The sequence below is a fragment of the Saccopteryx leptura genome, chromosome 2, assembly GCF_036850995.1.
Source record: "Saccopteryx leptura isolate mSacLep1 chromosome 2, mSacLep1_pri_phased_curated, whole genome shotgun sequence".
NCBI classification, from domain to species: Eukaryota; Metazoa; Chordata; class Mammalia; order Chiroptera; family Emballonuridae; genus Saccopteryx; species Saccopteryx leptura.
The window spans coordinates 333,998,227-334,019,654 of NC_089504.1; the positions used below are offsets into that span (position 1 = coordinate 333,998,227).

At 47.4% G+C, this 21,428-nt stretch overlaps 1 protein-coding gene across 1 annotated transcript in view; it reads right to left on the reverse strand.

Moving 5' to 3' along the window:
- Positions 1 to 18,782, reverse strand: part of ABR (ABR activator of RhoGEF and GTPase) — a 199,776-nt gene extending 180,994 nt beyond the window's left edge. Inside the window, exon 1 of the mRNA XM_066363591.1 lies at positions 17,425 to 18,782. Within this exon, the coding sequence (XP_066219688.1) occupies positions 17,425 to 18,472 (1,048 nt within the window). The 5' untranslated portion in view covers positions 18,473 to 18,782. The remainder of the gene's footprint in view (positions 1 to 17,424) is intronic.
- Between the last annotated feature and the right edge of the window lie 2,646 nt (positions 18,783 to 21,428).

Consider the following 21,428-nt stretch of genomic DNA (forward strand, 5'->3'; position numbering starts at 1 on the left):
AGGCTGGAAGCAGTTTGGGAATCGTGTCCAGTGAAGGGGCCAGCTATTCCGCTGATGATTTCCACATGTATTGTAGGTCTTCCATCTTTCAAGAAAAGCCCCAGCCCTGGCTGGTTGGCTCAGCGGCAGAGCGTCGGCCTAGCGTGCAGAGGACCCGGGTTCGATTCCCGGCCAGGGCACACAGGAGAAGCGCCCATTTGCTTCTCCACCCCTCCGCCGCACCTTCCTCTCTGTCTCTCTCTTCCCCTCCCGCAGCCAAGGCTCCATTGGAGCAAAGATGGCCCGGGCGCTGGGGATGGCTCTGTGGCCTCTGCCTCAGGCGCTGGAGTGGCTCTGGTCGCAACATGGCGACGCCCAGGATGGGCAGAGCATCGCCCCCTGGTGGGCAGAGCGTCACCCCTGGTGGGCGTGCCGGGTGGATCCCGGTCGGGCGCATGCGGGAGTCTGTCTGACTGTCTCTCCCTGTTTCCAGCTTCAGAAAAATGAAAAAAAAAAAAAGAAAAAGAAAAAGAAAAGCCCCAAATCCAGATTTTTATGTAAAATCTCCCAGTTTTAAGTTGTTTTTATTTTGTTTTAACCCTCTGAAGCCCAAACAAAGCATATCAGCAGACTGGGCCAGCCACTCACCACCTCTGCTTTCAGAGCCACTGTCTCCAAGAACCACTGTCTTCTGCTTGTCCAAAGGCCCTGGGGAATTCTAGGTCTGGTGGTAGCCAGAAGGGAAGTCAACTCTGCAAACAACAACTCCTGCAGGCCCGCGGATATGAATAATTAATTTGTCTCCTTGCTGCCAGCCCACAAAGGTTACCAACAAGCCTAGCATTCAGGAAGCAACCCCTTCTGAGACAAAGAGGACAGGCCTGGGGTAACCTGGGGGGTGCTCAGGGAGCCCCGTTATGAGGTCAGTGTGGTAGCCTGTGCCCAAAGGGAGCTTGGGGATGTTGGTGCAGGCCTGTGTGTGTGCTCCCCGCCTGGCTGCCTCGGTGGGGCTATCAGAGAATCCACAAGGCTTATTAGAGACATGACACTCTCAGCCTTTTGCTACTTTCAGAGGGAGAGGGCTCTGAATTCCTCAAGATGCTTTAAAATAAAACAAAAAGGTGCAATTATGCAGCTGAACCAAGGCAAGGCAGCCGCATACAAAGCAAGGCTTTTTCTATAATGGGACCACAACCTCAGCTAGATAGTGCTGAGGCCTCACCTTCCTCCCCAGCTACAGCTGTGAGGCGGTCGTAATTGGATGCTTCACTGCTCTGGCTCTTGGATTACTCAAACTGCAGGATTTCCAGAAGTCTTGGGTTTCAATTAAGGATATGACCAGGCAACAAGATGAGTGAGATACCATTTTTCATCTTTACAGTCTATCTCAGCAATAAACATGGCCAAATCCTTCATGATTGTGATAATAATAAAATTAACCAATACACACTATTTACTGTGTCAGCTGCTAAGTGCTTTATATATTGAGTAATTTTATCTTCATACCAACTTAACTAGGTATTGTGATATTACTATTATTACCCTCAGTCTACAGATATGGAAACTGGGGCACAAAATACTTAAGTTAGCTCAGGGTCACAGAGCAGTTAAGTGGCAGAGCAGGGAGGGATTCAAACCCAGGCAGTGGTGTTCTTGACCATTATACCAGTGACTCTTTGCATTTACACAAAGCTTACCATATTGCCAGGCCCTGTGCTACATGTTTTCCAAAAGATTATTCCATTTAATCTTTACAACACAAGGTGAGGTATAATCATCTCTGTTGTGCAGAAAATAGGTTTATAAGAAATGTTATAGTCACAAAATAACAAGCAGCCTGCAGCCTGGATGCAAACCCAGGTTCCTCTGATTCAAAGCCAAGTTCTTAACCATTACTTCGTACAGAGTCCCCAGTCATCTAACTTACTAGTGTACATAAATTAGGTCTGGAAAACCATCTAGTCCAATCCTTATTGGAGAGAGGAGGAGCTGCAGCGTGGGGAGCTTAAGAGTTAGTGACAAGATGGAGCAGAGGAACTTTGGCCCTAGAAAGAACTAGGTTCTGTTCTGGTTCTGCCCTTTCTTAGCTTCTGTGAATTGGGCAAGTGACTCAGTATTTCTAGACTTATTATTATAGAATGGGAATAATAATACTTAGTCTCATGGGACTGTACTGATTAAAATACATGTGTAATATATACTTCTACTAAACACTTGGCATTATAAAACCCTCATTATAGTCAGGTATCCCCAAGTTACAGATTGATAGTTTCAAATTTATTTTATTTTATTTTATTTTATTTTACAGAGACAGAGAGTCAGAGAGAGGGATAGACAGGGACAGACAGACAGGAACAGAGAGATGAGAAGCATCAATCATTAGTTTTTCACTGCGTGTTGTGACACCTTAGTTGTTCATTGATTGCCTTCTCATACGTGCCTTGACCGCGGGCCTTCAGCAGACTGAGTAACCCCTCGCTCAAGCTGGCGACCTCGGGGTCTTGAACCTGGGGCCTCCGCATCCCAGTCCGACGCTCTATCCACTGTGCCACTGCCCGGTCAGGCTCAAATTTTTGTTTATAAGTCTTTTTTAAAAAATAGATTTATTTTTTAACTTAGTGATTAATTTTATAAAGGCAGAGAGAGGAAGAGAAAGAGAAGCATCCATTTGTTGTTCCACTTAGTTGAGCATCCATTGGTTGCTTCCCTATGTGTCCTGACCGGGAATCAAACCTGCCACCTTGGTGTTTCAGGATGAAGCTAAAAACCACCTGACCAGGCAGTGGTGCAGTGGATAAGAGTGTTGGACTAGGATGCAGAGGACCCAGGTTCAAGACCCCGAGGTCGCCAGCTTGAGCACGGGCTCATCTAGCTTTAGCCAAAAAAAAAAAAAAGCTCAGCAGCTTGGACCCAAGGTCGCTGGCTCAAGCAAGGGGTTACTTGGTCTGCTGAAGGCCCGCGGTCAAGGCACCTATGAGAAAGCAATCAATTAACAACTAAGGTGTCACAATGAAAAACTGATGATTGATGCTTCTCATCTCTCTCCATTCCTGTCTGTTCCTATCTATCCCTCTCTCTGACTCTTTCTGTTCCTGTAAAAAAACCCAAAAAACAAAACAAAACAAAAAAAACCCAACTGAGTTAAATGGCCAAAGCTATAAGTCTGTTTTTATTATTTGACATTAATAATGGTGTAAGTGATGAGTAGTTTAGAGGGTGGCCCCCAAAATCTAATTAATCAAGACCTTGGAAAATGACATTTGCACTTCTGGAACTTTTCTTCATTGTCACACTCATTCCAAATGTGCAAAATCCCCTAAGGAAATCACATTTCTCAGAGAGCTGGGCAATCAGACATTTAGACCTTCCACCCTCACAAATAAAGTTAATATACTATTAGATCGTGGACAAAAGATGTTTTCATGGTTTTTAAATCTCATATCCTTTTCACTATGTGAGTGATTTCATAATTTTGCACCTGGAATGACTGACCATGCTTAATGGCTTGTCAGGTTTCTTTGCACAAACATCAAATTTGGTCATGTACATCTGGTTTCATTTTTCTTGGGGGGGGGGTTTGTCTTATTTTTGGTTTCCATGACTGGTTGTTTAGCAGGATAAGCCTATGTGACCAGCCCTCTTAAGAGTCTCAAATGTTGAGACTCAAAAAGACTTCCTCAAGGGAAGATATTCCCCATGTGTCTTGGTAGTTGGCTATCAAAGAGAAGCACCCCATACGTAGCCTCAAACAAGGAAGGACGGCCCTGGCCGGTTGGCTTAGTGGTACAGCGTCGGCCTGGCGTGCAGAAGTCCTGGGTTCGATTCCCGGCCAAGGCACACAGGAGAAGCGCCCATCTGCTTCTCCACCCCTCCCCCTCTCCTTCCTCTCTGTCTCTCTCTTCCCCTCCCGCAGCGAGGCTCCACTGGAGCAAAGATGGCCCGGGCGCTGGGGATGGCTCCTTGGCCTCTGCCCCAGGCGCTAGAGTGGCTCTGGTCGCAACAGAGCGATGCCCCAGAGGGGCAGAGCATCACCCCCTGGTGGGCAGAGCATCGCCCCCTGGTGGGCGTGCCGGGTGGATCCCGGTAGGGCACATGCGGGAGTCTGTCTGACTGTCTCTCCCCGTTTCCAGCTTCAGAAAAAGAAAAGAAAAAAAAGGAAGGACACCAAAAGCCCACCCACGACCTCTCTGGAATTTGTTGATACATTTTTTTTTCTTGCTGTTTTTGCTCTGTATCCTCTGTAAAAAAAAAATCTTAGCCATATGTATAATCTGCTATACATTCTAGCAAATCACTCAATGATGCAATGGTGAAACAATTTAGCCATTTCTAACATTGTTTTGTTTTCTTTTTACATTTTTGAGATCTACCCTTCAATATACACATACAAAAAGCTATGGTTACCACTTGGTCTTAGCAATAGGGAACTTAAAAGGTTTTGAGGCGAATGCTTTCCTTTGTTAGGCTCAGGAGAGCCATTCTTCTATATGAATATACATCAGATATTTGTATCAGTCAGGATAAACTAGATAATGGTGAAGTAACAAATAGCACCAAACATTTCAGTGGCCTAAAATAACAGTGGTTTATTTCTCACTCTAGTATATATCCACTGAGGATTGATTAGGAGCTCTGCTCTGTTTTTCCCTCTCTCTAGGGCCCAGGCTGACAGAGCAGTCACCGTCTGGAACACTGTGCATTGTCACAGCAAAAGGAAAAGAGAGGTCTGAAGGGTCTTCTACTAGCATTAAATGCTCTGGTCCAGAAGTTGTACATCACTTCCATTCAAACTCATTGATCAGAACTAGGCAAATAGTCCTACCAAATTTCAAGGGAGCCAGTAATGTAATTCTGCCTACCATATTTCTGGAAAGCAAGGGGGAACCAAAATATTTAGTTTACAGTCCCAATAACAAGCACAGGTCTGCATTAGTTGGGGAGGGCCTACTTGGCCAGGTTTGAAGTATCAGACTTTTTCTGCATTGCTCACTTTCAGAAAACAACACACTCCCATCAGGAAGAGGGTCACACAATGGCAAATTCAGCTGGTGAGCTGGCGGACATGGTAGTAAGCTGGAGGGGCACACATCAAATCTCCCTGGGGTACATAAAGTTTGAAAGTGGCTTCAGAAAGAAAAACCCATTACAGCTCTAGAATATATCTTATCAATTGGTCCTACTGGTCCAAAAACAGAGGAGAGGGGGAGGAAAAGATAGAGATAAAAGCAAAAAGAGGAGGAGAAAAAGAAAAAGGTCTTTTAATGCTCAGAGACCCCAAAGGTCTCGTTAGGTATTCTAATCCCATAAAATTCTTAGTTGAAAAAGGAAAACAATTCTTTTATTCATTCAGTAAATATAATACGCCAGCATTGTGTATTCTAGAGATATTAGAATTAAAAGAAGTGGCCTTCAAACACACATTCAGTTTAAGGGCTTCAAATCCAGTGGGGGTAACAAAGAAGCACACCATTTTAAACCATTTTCTTTCTCTTATTTTTGTTTTTTACTTATTTATTTTAGTGAAGAGAGAGGGAGAGAGAAAAATAGTAGGGAGGAGGAGCATAAAGCATCAATTCCCATATATGTGCCTTGACTGGGCAAGCCCAGGGTTTTGAACTGGCGACTGTAGTGTTCCAGGTCGATGCTTTATCCACTGCACCACCACAGGTCAGGCTAAATTATTTTCTAGTTGTTCAAATGAGTGAATGTACAAAGTTTGGGGAAGGATTGTGGGGCTGGTTTCTCAAATGCCATTCACAATCCCCTTTGCCCTTAATACTCTTACACCAGAGGCTGAAGAACTGAAATTTCTGATTTCCTAGACCTCCTGGAAGCTACTGGCCATGTGACACAGTGTTGGCCAACAGCATAAAAATAGCATTTGCTAGGTAGGGCTTAGGAGGAAAGCTTTTTAAAGGAACAGACAGGCCCTGACTGGGTGGTTCAGTGGATAGAGCACCATCCTGGCATGCCTAGGCCATGGGTTCCATACATGATCAGGGTACATATGAGAAGCAACCGATGAGTGCACAACAAAGTGGGACAAACAAGTGGAACAATAAGTTGATGCTTCTCTCTCTCCCCCTTTCCTTCTTTCTCTTTTTTCAAATCAATAGAAAAAAGTTAAAAATAATAAAAGGAACCTGGCTGGTGGACTCAGGTGGTGGATAGTGTCAGCCCAGTGTATGGATGTCCCAGGTTCAATTCCCAGTCAGGGCACACAGAAGAGGTGACCATCTGCTTCTCTCCCTCTCTCTCTCCCCCTTCTCTTCCTCTTTCCCTCCTGCAGACAGTGGCTTGATTGGTTCAAGAGTAGCCCTGGGCACTGAGGATGGCTCAGCTGGTCTGAGCATCAGCTTCAGGTGCTAAAAATAGCTTGGCACTCGAGCATCAGCCCCAGACAGAGTTGCCACGTGGATCCTGGTCGAGGCACATGTGGGAGTCTCTCACTATCTCCCCTCCTCTCACTGAAAAGGAAGGAAGGAAGGAAGGAAGGAAGGGAGGGAGGAAGGAGAAAGGGAGAGAGAGAAGAAAGAAAGAAAGAAAGAAAGAAAGAAAGAAAGAAAGAAAGAAAGAAAGAAGAAAGAAAGAAAGAAAGAAAGAAAGAAAGAAAGAAAGAAAGAAAGAAAGAAAGAAAGAAAGAAAGGCAGCAGCCAGTATGATCACTTCAGTTTAATCTAATGAGATTTAGGGGCTAAAGCAATCACTTTGTCTTTAATTCAGAAGATAAACAGTGGTCTCCAACCCCCGGGCCGTGGACCAGTACTGGTCGTTGGACCATTTGGCACTGGTCCACAGAGAAAGAATAAATAACTTACATTATTTCCGTTTTATTTATATTTAAGTCTGAACAATGTCTTATTTTTAAAAAATGACCAGATTCCATCTGTTACATCCATCTAAGGCTCACTCTTGACGCTTGTCTCGGTCACGTGATACATTTATCCGTCCCACCCTAAAGGCCGGTCCGTGAAAATATTTTCTGACATTAAACTGGTCCGTGGCCCAAAAAAAGGTTGGGGATCACTGGGTTAGAGGAAGAACAATTCAATTGGTTATGTCAGTGGTTTAGATTAGAGGCAATGAAATGAAGTCTAAATATTCATGAACATTTACTGAGCACCTTCTATATCCTAGCCACTATGACATACTGGGGCTACAAAGACAAAAATGACACAGGTCTGTACAAGAGCCCCTCTCACCATGCCAACCATACCTCATGGCAGGAATGAAAGGTACTCATGGAACTTCAAGTTTGGAATATTCTGCCAAGCCCCCCCCCCCGCCCCCCACCTCAAGTCCAGAAAACACAAACAGGGTAATATGGAGCCAGAGGAATCAAGGTCAGCCCCATTCTGCAGCATTTCAAAGGGACACCAGGACTGCCACGATGATGGGAAAGCCACTGAGGATGGTCCTTTTATGTACACATCTTCACCCAAACAAGCCCTGATGTTTCCCTAGATCTGGTCTAGTTATTTGAAATCACTGTATGTGGCAAATCAGAAAAGGAAGTGACGTGGTTGTAGGAGAAGCCCAGAGTCCAAATCAGCTTCCCTCCCCTGCCCCCCCTGATGAAAAGGTCTGGAATTAGAGCCTGGCAGTGGTTGCACAACTTAGTGAATATATTAAAAATCATGATCATACACTTTATATTTTTAATTTATTTTTATTGATTGATTCTAGAGAGAGAAACATCAGTTAGTTGTTTCACTTATTTATGCATACATTGGTTGATTCTTGTATGTTACCTGACTGGGGATCGAACCCACAACCTTGGCATGACCATACACTTGCAAAGGGTGAATTTTATAATCTAGTATGTGAATTATCTCTCAATAAAATTAACAGACTAATTTTTTAAATAGGAGGGGGGAAAAATAAGCCTGCTACTTAGCTCTAAGCAAACTTGGGCTTGTTAGTTCACTGCTCAGAGCCTTAGTTTCCTTATCTGCAAGTACTAACTGTAGCCCTTTATAGTTAGAATAGAACAGTAGACTGCTCTGAATAGCAAATGTGATAATGCAGGTTAAACATTTCACACAGTGCCTTGCAGGCAGTAGAAGCTAAATATATTCTAGTTCCTTTCCTCCTAAGAGCCGATAAAATTTTTAAAACAATCATTTTCTTAGCAGCTTCAAGATGTGACACAAGCTCTAGGCAACCTCCCTTCAGAAAGTCTCGTGTCAGGCAGACTAAAGCAAGGATCAGACGGGAAGACAGAGACACGAACCGAAGGTGACATTCACTGCGGAAAGACTGCAGATTTACTCTATAGCTCTGCAGTGCAGAAATAACGAGAGAGACTCACACAGTATAAATACAGCTACAGAGAGAGAGACAGCAGTGGTAAAGAAAGTCAGGTGGGCACAGACAGTTCTGCTTATAATTCTAGTTTGGTACACAAACAGTCCAGTTTCCAAAACAGCCAAATCTACCCCAACACCTGGACAAGTCTCCAATGCAGACCTGATGTTTAGAGATACCCTAGACCCCACTCTCTCTGCTATAGTTCCTCAAAACCAGAAGGAACCAAAAATAAAACTTGTACAACCAAAACTGTCTAGCACAGTACCAAGTCAGGGAATTTATATTTCCAATGAGCTTCTCATTTGTGTCTACTCCAACCAGTACTTATCAGGTGCCTACCATGTGCCCAGCCAATATCTGTGAAAGATATTGTTGTGAGGGAGAAAAAGAAGTATAAGCCATGTTCCTCGCTCTCAAGGAGCCAGCTAACCTCTTAGTTTGAGAGCAACACCACGGTAAATATATAAAAGGCATCGTGCCTTGCACAGAGCAGTGGTTCAGTTGTTATTTGTTCATTGGGTCAAGGCACTCATAGATGGCACAATAAAAAGACAATTGTGTGCGTGTGAGGCTCACTCTAAGAACCACAAGATGGGTTGGAGTAGTTGAAAAAGGCTTGTGCCAGAGGCTGCTAGTTGCTTACTCAACATCAATTCTTGCATTTTTCCCTGTAACAGAGCCCCTATTTTATATGAGGTGGCCATATGCCCAGATGAAATACTACATTTCCCAGCCTCCCTTGTAGCTAGAGGTGACAAATGAAATCTAAACAGAAATTGTTAAGAGAGACTTCCAGGAAAGTACTTTAAAAGGCAGACCAACAGCTGCCACTTACTCCCTTTATTCTAATTCTTGTCTGAAACATGAATGGGATGACTGGATTTCCAGCAGCGATTTTGGACCATGAGGAACCTTCAGTGAGCGGGGAACCTGATGATGGGGAAGTCATTGCACTCTTCCTGGACTGCTTACTTCCGGAATTCTTTTATATCAGGGATAAACCTCTAGCCTGCTTAAGCAAACCCATATCTTAACCAATACAAGATTCCATAAAAAAGCTAGGCCTTTGCAACTGGGCACATGGAGGTGGGAGGGCATTTCAAATGCCAGAAAGACCACAGGAAAAGACACTGTTAGTGGCAGGAAGGAAGGAGCACTGGCAGAAAGCAAGTGGGTAGAGGATAGGAAATAAGAAGCCACGTAATAGTTTTATAGATGTTGAGGGAGATAGGGCTTGACTGGACAAGGACCAAGGATCCCAAAAGGCCAACAAAGGAGCAAAACACGTCTGGGCCTGGGGGGAGGTAAGGAAAAAGAGAAAGAGGCAGACAAAGAGGGTTGGGGAACTTGATTGCATGAAGAGCTGTGATTATGAGCTGTGTCTTGGTTCAGCCAAACTGAAAGTTCCTGTGCTTAGGATAGTAACAATAACCCCATCCAAGACTCGTTAAGCACTTACGTGCCCACCTGTGTGCTATGCCACTTTAAACACATAATCTCACTGAAGCTTCCCAACCAGTGTGACATGGTCCTGTCATTATCGCCCCGACTTGGCAGACCAGGAACCCGGAGCTTGGAGAACGTCAGTAATCTGTCAATGTCAGCCTCACAACCCTGCAAGCTGGGGAACATCAACCCCAATTCTGGATGCAGAAAGTATCTGTACCATGATCTCAAAGCCAGGAAAATGTATGAAGATCCTGACTTTTTTATTTTATTTTTTTGCATTTCTCTGAAGCTGGAAACAGGGAGAGACAGTCAGACAGACTCCCGCATGCGCCCGACCAGGATCCACCTGGCACGCCCACCATGGGGCGACGCTCTGCCCACCAGGGGGCGATGCTCTGCCCATCCTGGGCGTCGCCATGTTGCGACCAGAGCCACTCTAGCGCCTGGGGCAGAGGCCACAGAGCCATCCCCAGCGCCCGGGCCATCTTTGCTCCAGTGGAGCCTTGGCTGCGGGAGGGGAAGAGAGAGACAGAGAGGAAGGAGAGGGGGAGGGGTGGAGAAGCAAATGGGCGCTTCTCCTGTGTGCCCTGGCCAGGAATCGAACCCGGGTCCTCCGCACGCTAGGCCGACGCTCTACCGCTGAGCCAACCGGCCAGGGCAATCCTGACTTTAAAACATAAAGATCCAGAGTCAAATATAGAGCACATTGCTTTGTGAATAGTCTCTGAATGAGAAGAAAAAACAGACTAGAGGAGTAGAAAAGTTTTCAGGCCTGGTTGTAGAGGAGGAAGAAATTGTTCAGCCCACCCACACCCTCTGGCTGACTAGAAACGTGTTCATGGGATGTAAATGGTGCTAAGATGGTGGGGGGTGGGGTGGGGAGGGAGGCCAACACTGAAGAACCAAGCAAACAGTGACGCAGTGTCCACTCCAGTTATGAATGAATCACAGCCAGCCACGAGCTCATGTGTCTCAAATAGTTTTTTAATGTCTCTCCACAACAAGGAATGAAAAAATATGTTACTTTATCATGGCTAAGGCTGAAAATGCAATACTTGGAGTTAAGTTATTCAAACACATACACTGAACACAAGGGATTTTTTTCCGGAGCAGCAAATATCTCATTAGTCACTAACGGGAAGAAAAAAAAGAAACCCCACCAGGTTAAAAATGAACTAGGCAATATGACTACCTAGCAGGAAATGCATCTCTGATAAAGATGAAAAATAAAAAGTCAGCCCTGGCCAGCTGGCTCAGTGGTAGAGCATTGGCCTGGCATGCAGGAGTCCCGGGTTCAATTCCCAGCCAGGGCACACAGGAGAAGCGCCCGTCTGCTTCTCCACCCCTCCACCTCTCCTTCCTCTCTGTCTCTCTCTTCCCCTCCCGCAGCCAAGGCTCCATTGGAGCAAAGTTGGCCCGGGGTGCTGAGGATGGCTCTATGGCCTCTGCCTCAGGTGCTAGAATGGCTCTGGTTGCAACAGAGCAACGCCCCAGATGGGCAGAGCATCGCCCCCTGGTGGGCGTGCTGGGTGGATCCCGGTCAGGTGCATGCAGGAGTCTGACTGCCTCCCCGTTTCCAACTTCAGAAAAATACAAAAAAAAAAGTCTTCATTGGCAACTTGGCAGAATCTGATGCCTGGGCCTTACTCACTGAGAAATCTAGAATTCTACACCTGGCACAGGACAGCATTGCATGCTGGGAGATAGAGTAGCAGCTTCATAGGATTGACTCAAGTTCAAATGCTGACTCCATTACAAGCTGTTTGATTCTGGGTAAACTTCTTTCCCTCTCCAAGCCTCAGCACCTTCACCTATAAAATGGGACTAATGATTTACACCCGCTGAGATGACTATGAGGCTATATAAGATGGTCTGCTGCTCCTGTTACTATGACTCTGACAGGACTCACATCTTCAGTATTCTCTGCTTAAAATCCCAGGAAAGAAAAGGCCATAGGACAGTGTTTTAATGAAGAATATTGAGCCAGTGGTTATAGACTCTATAATCTTCAGACCAATATCAGGGTGGTTAACTCTTTCATAGACCAATAGTTGAAAAACACTGCCATAGGATACAAAGGAAAAAGCCTAGATCTGGCTGGTAGGCCCTACCTTACGGGTCATGAGCATGTGACCCTGAGGTTACTTCCAGTGCTCCAGGGTCCTCATCTGTCTGATGAAAGGCAGGATTAGAACAACTCTAAGATCTCTTCCTGTTCTAGGTTCTTGGATGTTGCTGAAGTTCTATATAACAGTCCTTAGCTGCTCATTTCAGGATTTGACCAGTTTCCTGCTGGGAAGTTGATTCTTTATCTAAAAACCTATGATTTTTACCCCAGGAGCCAAAGAAATCCTGAGACGCTTAAAGGCAAGTTACCAACTTTTTCAGTCTCAGCCCTTAACAAAGAAGTATGAAGTAAGACCTCAATACATCCTTGTTGAGCCTGAACCGGTGGTGGCGCAGTGGATAGACTGTTGACCTGGGACACTGAGGTCCCAGGCTTGAAACCCAAAGGTCACTAGCTTGAGTGTCGGATCATTAACATGATCCTGAGGCCACTGGCTTGAGCCCAAAGGTCCCTGACTTGAAGCTCAGGGTTGCTGGCTTGAACCCAAAATCAATAGCTTGAGCAAGGAGTCACCGGCTTGGCTTGAGCCCCCCAGTCAAGGCATGTATAAGAAGTAATCAATGGCCTGACCTGTGGTGGCGCAGTGGATAAAGCGTCGACCTGGAAATGCTGAGGCTGCCGGTTCGAAACCCTGGGCTTGCCTGGTCAAGGCACATATGGGAGTTGATGCTTCCTGCTCCTCCCCCCTTCTCTCTCTCTCTCTCCTCTCTCTCTCTGTCTTCCTCTCTAAAATGAATAAATAATAAAAAAATTAAAAAAAAAAAAAAAAAAGAAGTAATCAATGAACTAAAATGATGCAATTACGAGTTGATGCTTCTCATCTCTCTCCTTCCTGTTCTGTCTCTCTCTCCGTGTTGAGTGAGATGAATTAATAAATGAATAAATAGATTTTAAGGGCCAGCAAAAATAGAGAATGCTCCTCCTCCACTGAGCAAAGTTTAATGCAAGGAGAAGATGCTACAAATTTAAAATACTAATGTTATTTACTTTGTCATCTGAACTAAAACCAGAATATCAGATGAATAGTTATTTCCAGTCAAAAGGATGCCTGACTCTGAAAGCCACCTTTGGGCTTTGCTAGAAGAGCACACTTTGGTCTACAGAGAGTGTATATGTGGCAGGGGTGGCCCAGAAACATGTTGGCATGAAAGGTAAAGCCAGGGCTTCCTCATGTGGGCATGCAGTTGTGACTGCCCAAGAGTGCCCACCCAAGGAGAAGAGATCTAAAATCCAGCAGGGCTTGCTCACCTGTGAGGCCAAATCCACCCGAGTCCCATGGGTAGGCAGCAACCCTGATGGTTGACCTCAGCAGAAGATGAACTGGTCTTCAGGGGACTTCAGTGATGAAGAAAATAATAATAATGCACCCACGTATATACACTACACATGTATGCACTTGATGGGCACTATGTGCCAGATGCTTTGCTAAACTCTTTAAATATTTTATTGTATTTAATCTTAACTATCCTGAGAGGTAGGTGCTATTATTTGAATGCACAAGCTCAGGAGTCAGATTGTCTGAGTTCAAATCCTAAGTGCTGCTAATAAGCTAGCTGACCTTGGGCAGGGTTACTGAAGGTCTCGGGCCTCAAGATTCTCATATGTAAAATGGAAATAATCAAAGTGCCCATTTCATACAGCTATTGTGTGATATAAATGAGTTAATACATGTAAAATGTTTAGAACAGGAGCTGGCACAAAGTAAGCCCTTAATAAATATTGGACCAGAAAGCTCAGCGGCTTGCCCATGGTCTCACACCTAGTGAGGGACAGAACCAGGGCACAGCCACAGATGTGACTTCACAGCACACATGACCCAACACAGCTCATTCTAGCTGTGCGGCCCGCATGCCCCGCCCCATCCAAACCACCATCCTCATTAATGGCAACATGGCCTAGTCTTTCCCGGTACCAACCAAGACTACAAAGTGCTAGAAGGAAGATACTAAAAACAAACAAATGGGCATTCTAACTCATTTCAATTCTGATCTGGCTACCACGTGTAGAAAAAAAAAACCCAAATGTGTCTTGAGATGGGGGTCTGCCCCTCATCTAAGAGAAAACACCCCTTTTCCTCTGCCTCTGGGCCTTTTTATAAGAGGTCTCATGTGTACTCTCTCCTTGAGACCCTGAGAGGAAGGCAAAGTCAAAATTGCCCAATAAACCCAACCTTTAGTTAAAGATCTCTGAATACAGAGAATGGGCATGAATGCTGGTGCAAAGTTAGAAACAACCCAAGGGCCAGTCCAGCAAGAGACCTCATGAGCTAAGGTGACCACTCTGCCCCGGGTCCTGCCCTACTGTCTGGAAGGTGCTAGAAAGATCCAGAGCCTTCCTTGGAAAAATACATGCATCACAGAAAGCCAAACCATCTGTGATTCAGAATGATCTGGGAGTAGGAAGCACTAATTCAAACAAACTGTAGCCACTGTTAGTGAACACTATGGGTAAATCTGCTCTGTGCCAGGACCTGTTCAAAGCGCTTCAGAAATAATAGTCCACTTACTCCTCATAGTAACAGCAGGAGGTAAGCAGTGTTTACTAGCCTTATTTTACAGATGAGAAAACTGAGACACAGAAAATTTAATAATTTCTCCCAAGGTCACACAAGCAGTCTAGCTTTACAGCCCACAGTTTTCAAAGCTTTTTGTCCAACCCACATCAAGAAACACATTCCACACCAGGTACCAGTGTCCATCTACACATTTATGCATAACCGAAACAAAGTTTTTGAACAGAATAATACTCACCATTACCATATGCAATGCACTGACATTTTCTATTCTATTCTGTCCTGTTTTAAAAATATATATCATTCAACAAATACGTATAAACACCTAATATGTGTTAAATCCTGTCCCAGGCTTTAGGGCAATGGCAGTGAATGAAAGGGACAAAAATCCTTGCCCTCTTGGAGCCTGCATTTTACTGGAGAGAAAGATGAATAAGATACACATGCAAAATTGTGGCAGCTGAGGTGGTGATTCGGTGAGCACAATGGAGGAAAGAAAGGCCGGTCTGGCAATGCTTTCATTCTTCACCACATAATTTCAGTGGGCTGTCAACCACAACGTGAAACCCCTGCCCTTAATCCATCCACTCCAGTGCCTTCTCTGTATGTATGTCTGAAGTCTCGTTTACCTAGATTGTGTGTCAATGCACTACATGTATGTGACTGTGTGTCCATGTGTACACATGGATAGGAGTGTGTGCATAAAAGTATGTATATTATATGTGCACGTACACCCCCATTCACTTCCTCACGGGGGAGGTTTTGGAAACAGGAGGCAGGGTCCCCACCTGCAGCTGTGCAGGGGATCCCTGCAAATCTTGCCCTGCAGAGAGGTCCTGGAATGGAGCCTGAAATACAGCTCAGGCACCACTAGCCATAGCCATGAGTGCCAGATATGTGCCCTGGCTGGAGTCGTCAATGCAGAAGAAGGAGAATCTTTTACCACTGATCCACCCAGAGAGGGCACCTTTAGAAGCGGTAGAACAGAGGGGATGCTAGTTCCTAATCTGCATCAAAATGCTCTCTGCGCTACAGTACCTGTAAGAACAGAGGAGACAGTGCCTAGAAATAAAAGTCACTCCCTGGGGAAAATCCAGTGCATTGGGCACACATGGCAGGGTGCTTGATGTGGGTCTGAGGAGAGATGGGATTGAAGCCAGCTCTGAAACAGCTCTGTACCACTTGGGTAGCCTCCATAGAGAGCATTTGAAACTTGGCACTAGGCCCTGGTCGGTTGGCTCAGTGGTAGAGCGTTGGCCTGGCATACAGGAGTCCCGGGTTCGATTCCCGGCCAGGGCACACAGGAGAGGCGCCCATCTGCTTCTCCACACCTCCCCCTCTCCTTCCTCTCTGTCTCTCTCTTCCCCTCCTTCAGCCAAGGCTCCATTGGAGCAAAGTTGCCCGGCCACTGAGCATGGCTCTGTGGCCTCTGCCTCAGGCGCTAGAATGGCTCTGGTGAAACAGAGCGACGCCCCGGTTGGGCAGAGCATCGCCCCCTGGTGGGCGTGCCGGGTGGATCCCTCCCAGTCAGGTGCATGCGGGAGTCTGTCTGACTGCCTCCCCGTTTCCAACTTCAGAAAAATACAAAAAAAAAAAGAACGAAACTTGGCACTAGAGTAAAATCTTCAGACTCTTCCTTTTAAGTTAAAGAGGCACATAAAAAATGCTACTAGCATGGTGGCAAAATCATGACCTATGGGAAAAGCAGCCAATCTGTGCTAATGAATTAAGCGTAATTGATCACAACAGACGACTTGATGGACCTTCCAAATGTGCTTTTAGCAAAGTAGACAGTTTTTCATTCAAATGCAAACTTACCCAGATAAGATCTAATAATGGAGATTTTGGAACAATCCCAGCATTAGTGATTTTTCCCCCCTCCCTTCACTTAACAGGAAGGCATCTGAAGTTCCTGGTCACAGCTTGAGCCAAACAGACATCAATTTATACTTTCCCTTTGGCTGAGGAGACCCTGACAGTCCCTGGGACAGCAAAGGAGCAGTCACAGGCCACCCCACATCCCTGTCCTTTCCTCTTCCCCAACCTGGGAGGAGCTGGGTGGCTAGGAGGCATTTATTCAAGAAATAATTATTGAGCACTTATTATGTGCAAGGCATCAGGCTGACCACCACAAGGGGATGCAAAATGGCTAAGACCAGGTACTGTCCTCAGAAGAGAGGACAGATGTGTGGGGAAACAACACATGAAAGGAGGTCCAAGTGGAGGTGTCAGCCCACTCCAACCAAGCACTTATCTTTCTGAGCTTCAGTTTTCTCCTTTATCAAATGAAGGCACTGCACTAGACATGATCTTTGGGCACTAGGCCAGCTTGAAGACACTGTGAGTCTACACCCTTCCCTTCCCACACAGGCTCCCAGGAAGCTGACAGATCAAGTGTAGCCTTCTAGGAAGGGAGCCAGTCAGCAAACGCAGAGGCAGTGAGTATTATGTACCTTTCCCCAGTTCGAGAGCCTGTTTCAGTTTGGTCTGAACACAGATACAAGCTGGAGAAGATGAGAGATAAGTTCAGAAAAGTGGAGGATTTACACTTCCACATCGAGGGATCTGGGGAAAATGGGAGCCACTATAGTTGTTGCTGAGGATACTATCAGTGTGGTACAGAAGAATCTATGTCGTCCAACTGTGGAGGGTGAGATGGAAGGGGTGAGAATGGTTGGTGTTGCAATAGTCAGAACAGAAAGGCTGAGGCCTAAGTGATAAGATTCCTCCCATGGTCTGGCCAAGCACAGCATTCCATCACCCCCTGCCTTCCTCATAATGCTTATTTTCATGAACTCGCCCAAGCCAAATCACTTTGCACTTTTTTTTTTTTTTCTTTTTTGGTTTGTCTGTTTGCTTTTAAGTTCCACAAGTGGCTTCAAGGTAAACTGGTCAATCTTATCAACCTCCTTCCTAGGAGCCTGAATCTACAGGACCAACAAGGTGTGCCTGGGATGGGGTGTAGGAGGTGACCAGCAGCACACACACACATACCCCCGCCCCCAGGGAGGGAACGAAGCGGGGATCTAGAGAGGGATGCGTCTACCTGCAGAGGAACCGTCTTCGTGGTCCGAGCTGTTGTGGCTGCAGTCACTGCCCCTCTCCGGCGAGCTGTGGCTGGGCGAGTCCCACTCCGGCACACGCAGGAACCTATTGCGCCGCCACGGGGGTAGGTGCTCTCGGGCCCCGCGCCGGGGGCGCTCTTCCGAGGCCGTGGGCGAGGCTCGCCCGTCCTTGGCCTCCGACTCCAGCTGCTCCAGGTCACGGCTCCGGCGCTGCTGCCGCCGGCCCCCGGGGATCAGGTGCATCCAGCGATGGGGGCTGCTCGCCCGTGCCGGCTTTTCGGCCTCATCGCGGATCCCGAGTCGGTAGGGGGCCACGAGCAAGTGGCCTAGGACGAATTTCTCGTTCAAATCCACCATCTCGAAGTCGTGGTCACTGCTGTCGCCCCCATCGTCCGCGCCTGAGGCATCCGGCTCGCCCTCCTCTGAGCCCCGCCCCGCACGAGTCCCAGAGGACGGCTCCTCTCCCGGGGCTCCGGGAACTGTGCCTTCGTGGCCGCGGGGCTCACAGTCCTCCCGGGGCTTGAAAAGGATGCGAGGCTGCAGCAAGTGATGATGGATGGCTGCGGTCAAGCTGCGCACCGTGCCCCCAGGCCCCGCCACGGGCCAGGTGGGCAGGTCCAGGCACACTTTTGCCGGATTCTCGGCCTTGGCAGCCACCTCCGGGTCCGGGCGCGCGAGTCCGCGGAGGTCTCCGCCGCCGCCCGCTGCGCCCTCCTCCTCCTGGCGCTGCGGCGGTGCCCGCTCGGGCCCGGCCGGAGCCTGCTCCTTCGCCGAAGCCCCCCAGCTGCCGCTGTCTCCGCCCTCCAGGCGCCCGCAGCCCAGGTCGCTCTTCTCCCCGGCCAGGGCCGACTGCAGGTAGAAGACTTTAAACTTCTCCTCTGCCAACACCTGTTGCAGCCGCTTCAGGTTGAGTTTGCAGCGCTCCAGCTCCTGCTCCATGTCCAGCACCGAGTCCAGCCGCATGACGGGCGCCTCCTGCCCGGGGAACTCGGCCTGCCAGTGGCGCTCAAAGTCCCGAGGGTCCCACATACCCGGCTCCCCTTCGGACCTCCGCGGCCCAGCTTCTCCGCGCGCAGCCGGCGGGGGTCGCGCGGGGCTCTCTCCGGAAGCCCGCGCTGGCGCAGTCGCCTGCCCTTCACTTCAGCCCCAGAACAGAACAGGAGAAAAAATAAAGTTTTTCCCCTTCCGCCCTCGTGCCGGGTTTTTTTTTCCTTCTGGTTTTCGACTCCCTGACGTAAGCGTCTCCCCCGCGGCGGAGGCGGTCGCCTGGGGGCCCAGGGCCCCCCCGGGGCAGGGCGCGCGTAGCCGGCGGTCTGCAGCCTCGCCACCAGCCGGGAGCTCCGCGGGCTCGGGCGTCGGGAGAGCCGCGGCGGGGGCGGAGCCTCGTGGCGCTGGGCCAGTCTCTGCAGACGCGCCTCAGGGGCTGCACTGGCGGCCGGGAAGCTGGGAGAGGGCCGGGGCGGGGCGGGCATTCCGTGCGGTCCACCCAGAGGCGCCCGCGACCCTGCGATGCGTTACTGCTTCCTGGCTAGTGGGGCTGCGCAGCTCCCGCCGCCGTGCGGGCTACCAGCACCCGAGCGCGGGACCGTGCGGGCCGAGTAGGCGGGAACGCCTGGAGCCCCAGTCTGGATTGTCCGCCACCCGGCTCTCCGCTGCCTAATCGCCCCCGGGTCAGGGCGGCGCCTTGGACCAAGCAGAAAAGGTGGAGGAAAGGAGATGTGACGCGGCAGGTGTCAAAGGGAGCGGTCTCCTGACCGCGCTGTTGTCCTTCGCCGGGATTTATTGAGTGCCTTGAACTAACTTGATCAAAATCACGGAGCTATTTAATCCAAAGCTGGGATCAAACTTTGGGTTATTGTTGCTGTTTTGAGTCACTTTAAAGCGTTCTCTCCTCTGCTCTAAAAGAGATTTTCTGGGAAGAGATAGGCAAGAGTGACAGAAAGCTCCAAGTGCCTTAGTGACTTCAAAGCTGGGCGTACTCCCGTGTGACTGAATCAAACCATAACTGCAGGGCTTTAGACCTGGGTGTCTATGAGGACCTTGCACTACTCTTTGTGGCCTCGACAATTCTCCTAGTGAGAGAAAGAAAGGAGAAGCTTGTGACAAGCGCCTGGACTGGCACTCGGGGTGGGGTGGCTAGGGACACCTGCTCCTCTTTCCCCTCCACACCTGGCTGTGAAATATGGAAAAGAAAGGCTCTTAGCATGAATAATTTTTGGCAGAACTTACTTTCTCTAAAACAAAGAGACTTTTAGCAGAACTTATTTTTTCTAAAAAGACTCCCTACCCTGGCCTTGAAGCTGGGTTCACAGGCTGTGGCCTTGGATAGTTCTGCAAGGTTGCAGATGTTCCTAGAATGTTTCTCCCTGAATTAACCTTATAGACAAACATTGTAAGAGAGCTTGTTTCACTGCTTTGTCTTACTGCTATGCTTCCTCTCCTCCCCATTCCTCAATCAGTGTGTAATTTTGTCTTTAAAAACTAGCCCCAAACTGTGTTCGGGTCCACATTGATTTAAACGACTTAGGTCTCCACGCGGTCACCGGCATTAAAGACTCCTTTCCTTAATTTGGCTACTTAATTGTGTGTGAGGCAATACGTCTATTTCTTGCTGTTCTGATACAACAGCTGTACGCATCACATTTTTACAGGGTCTCTCACCCTGTCTGCAGAGGGCTGTCCTGGTAATTGTCTCGTGCTTGACGAAAGGGAGGACCTTATCTCTGATTCATGTTTCCTTCATTTTAAGGATGAGGAAATTGATAGTCTAAGCTGCTATTTTCAACCCATGTGCTGCAAGAATTTTAAAAACATGCAATACCTGACTATTTAGTCAGGGACACTAACGTCATTTCCCTTAGGTTATCAAATTAAAAAAATGACCACAGCTAACACAATAGCTTTCTAGTATAAATGAATCAAAACTATACCTTTTTTTGTCAGATCAACTATATAGATATATATTGGTGTGCCACAGAATTTTAGTAATTAGTTTATGTGTACCATCAACTATATAGATATATATTGGTGTGCCACAGAATTTTAGTAATTAGTTTATGTGTACCATCAACTATATAGATATATATTGGTGTGCCACAGAATTTTAGTAATTAGTTTATGTGTACCATGTGATGAAAATGGTTGAAAAACACTGCTCTTAGAGACAAAGTAACTTGGCAGTTGGAAATTCTTCCTGTCTTCAAAGCCCCTTGGAGACTGGACCTAAACTCACAGACCTTTTCTCACCAGCCCCCCGCCAGTCGCCTGTCAACTGAACCACCTGAACAGACTTTCCTGCTCCTGATTGCTTTTTAATCCGTCCCTCAAGGCTTGGTATTGGGAAGATACCAGGAAGATGATACTTAACCACAAATGAGATAGCACCATGCTTTTGCTCAGAACCCTTCAATGGGTCCTCATTACCTACCAGATGGAGTCCAGATTCCTTTGCACAACACAGGAGGTCTTCTCATACAAGTATTTGGTCTTTACCCACTTTTCTGCCTTTCTCTTGTGCTTTAGCCATACCATCTCCATGCTGTACCCAAGGACGTCTCACTCTTTGTGGGTGACTTCCTCTTCCTTGGAACTCCTGTCCCTACACATGGGCATACATCCCTGCTACCTGGGGGACTCCAACCCTCCTTTAAGACACAGCTTAAGGATCCCCACCCACCTCAGAGAAGCATTTTCTGCCCTCCCCCCTTCTTCTTTGTGTCACCATCTTGGGCATGTCTTTACCTTTGCCCTTGTTCCACTTTATTACAATTACTAGTGGCATCTTTTGTTTCTTGTACTTTCAGAACCCTTCAAGGGCAGAGATTTTTCCCTTCCCCTTTTGTATTCCTGCTGCTTCCTGCAGAGTGTGACAGAGATGTTTGATCATTGTTGAATGGAGATTAATGAATGAATGAATCAACAGACAGATAAAGGAATACCTGCGTTGTGGTTCCTACTTGGCTTCTCCAGTTGTGAATCACTCCAG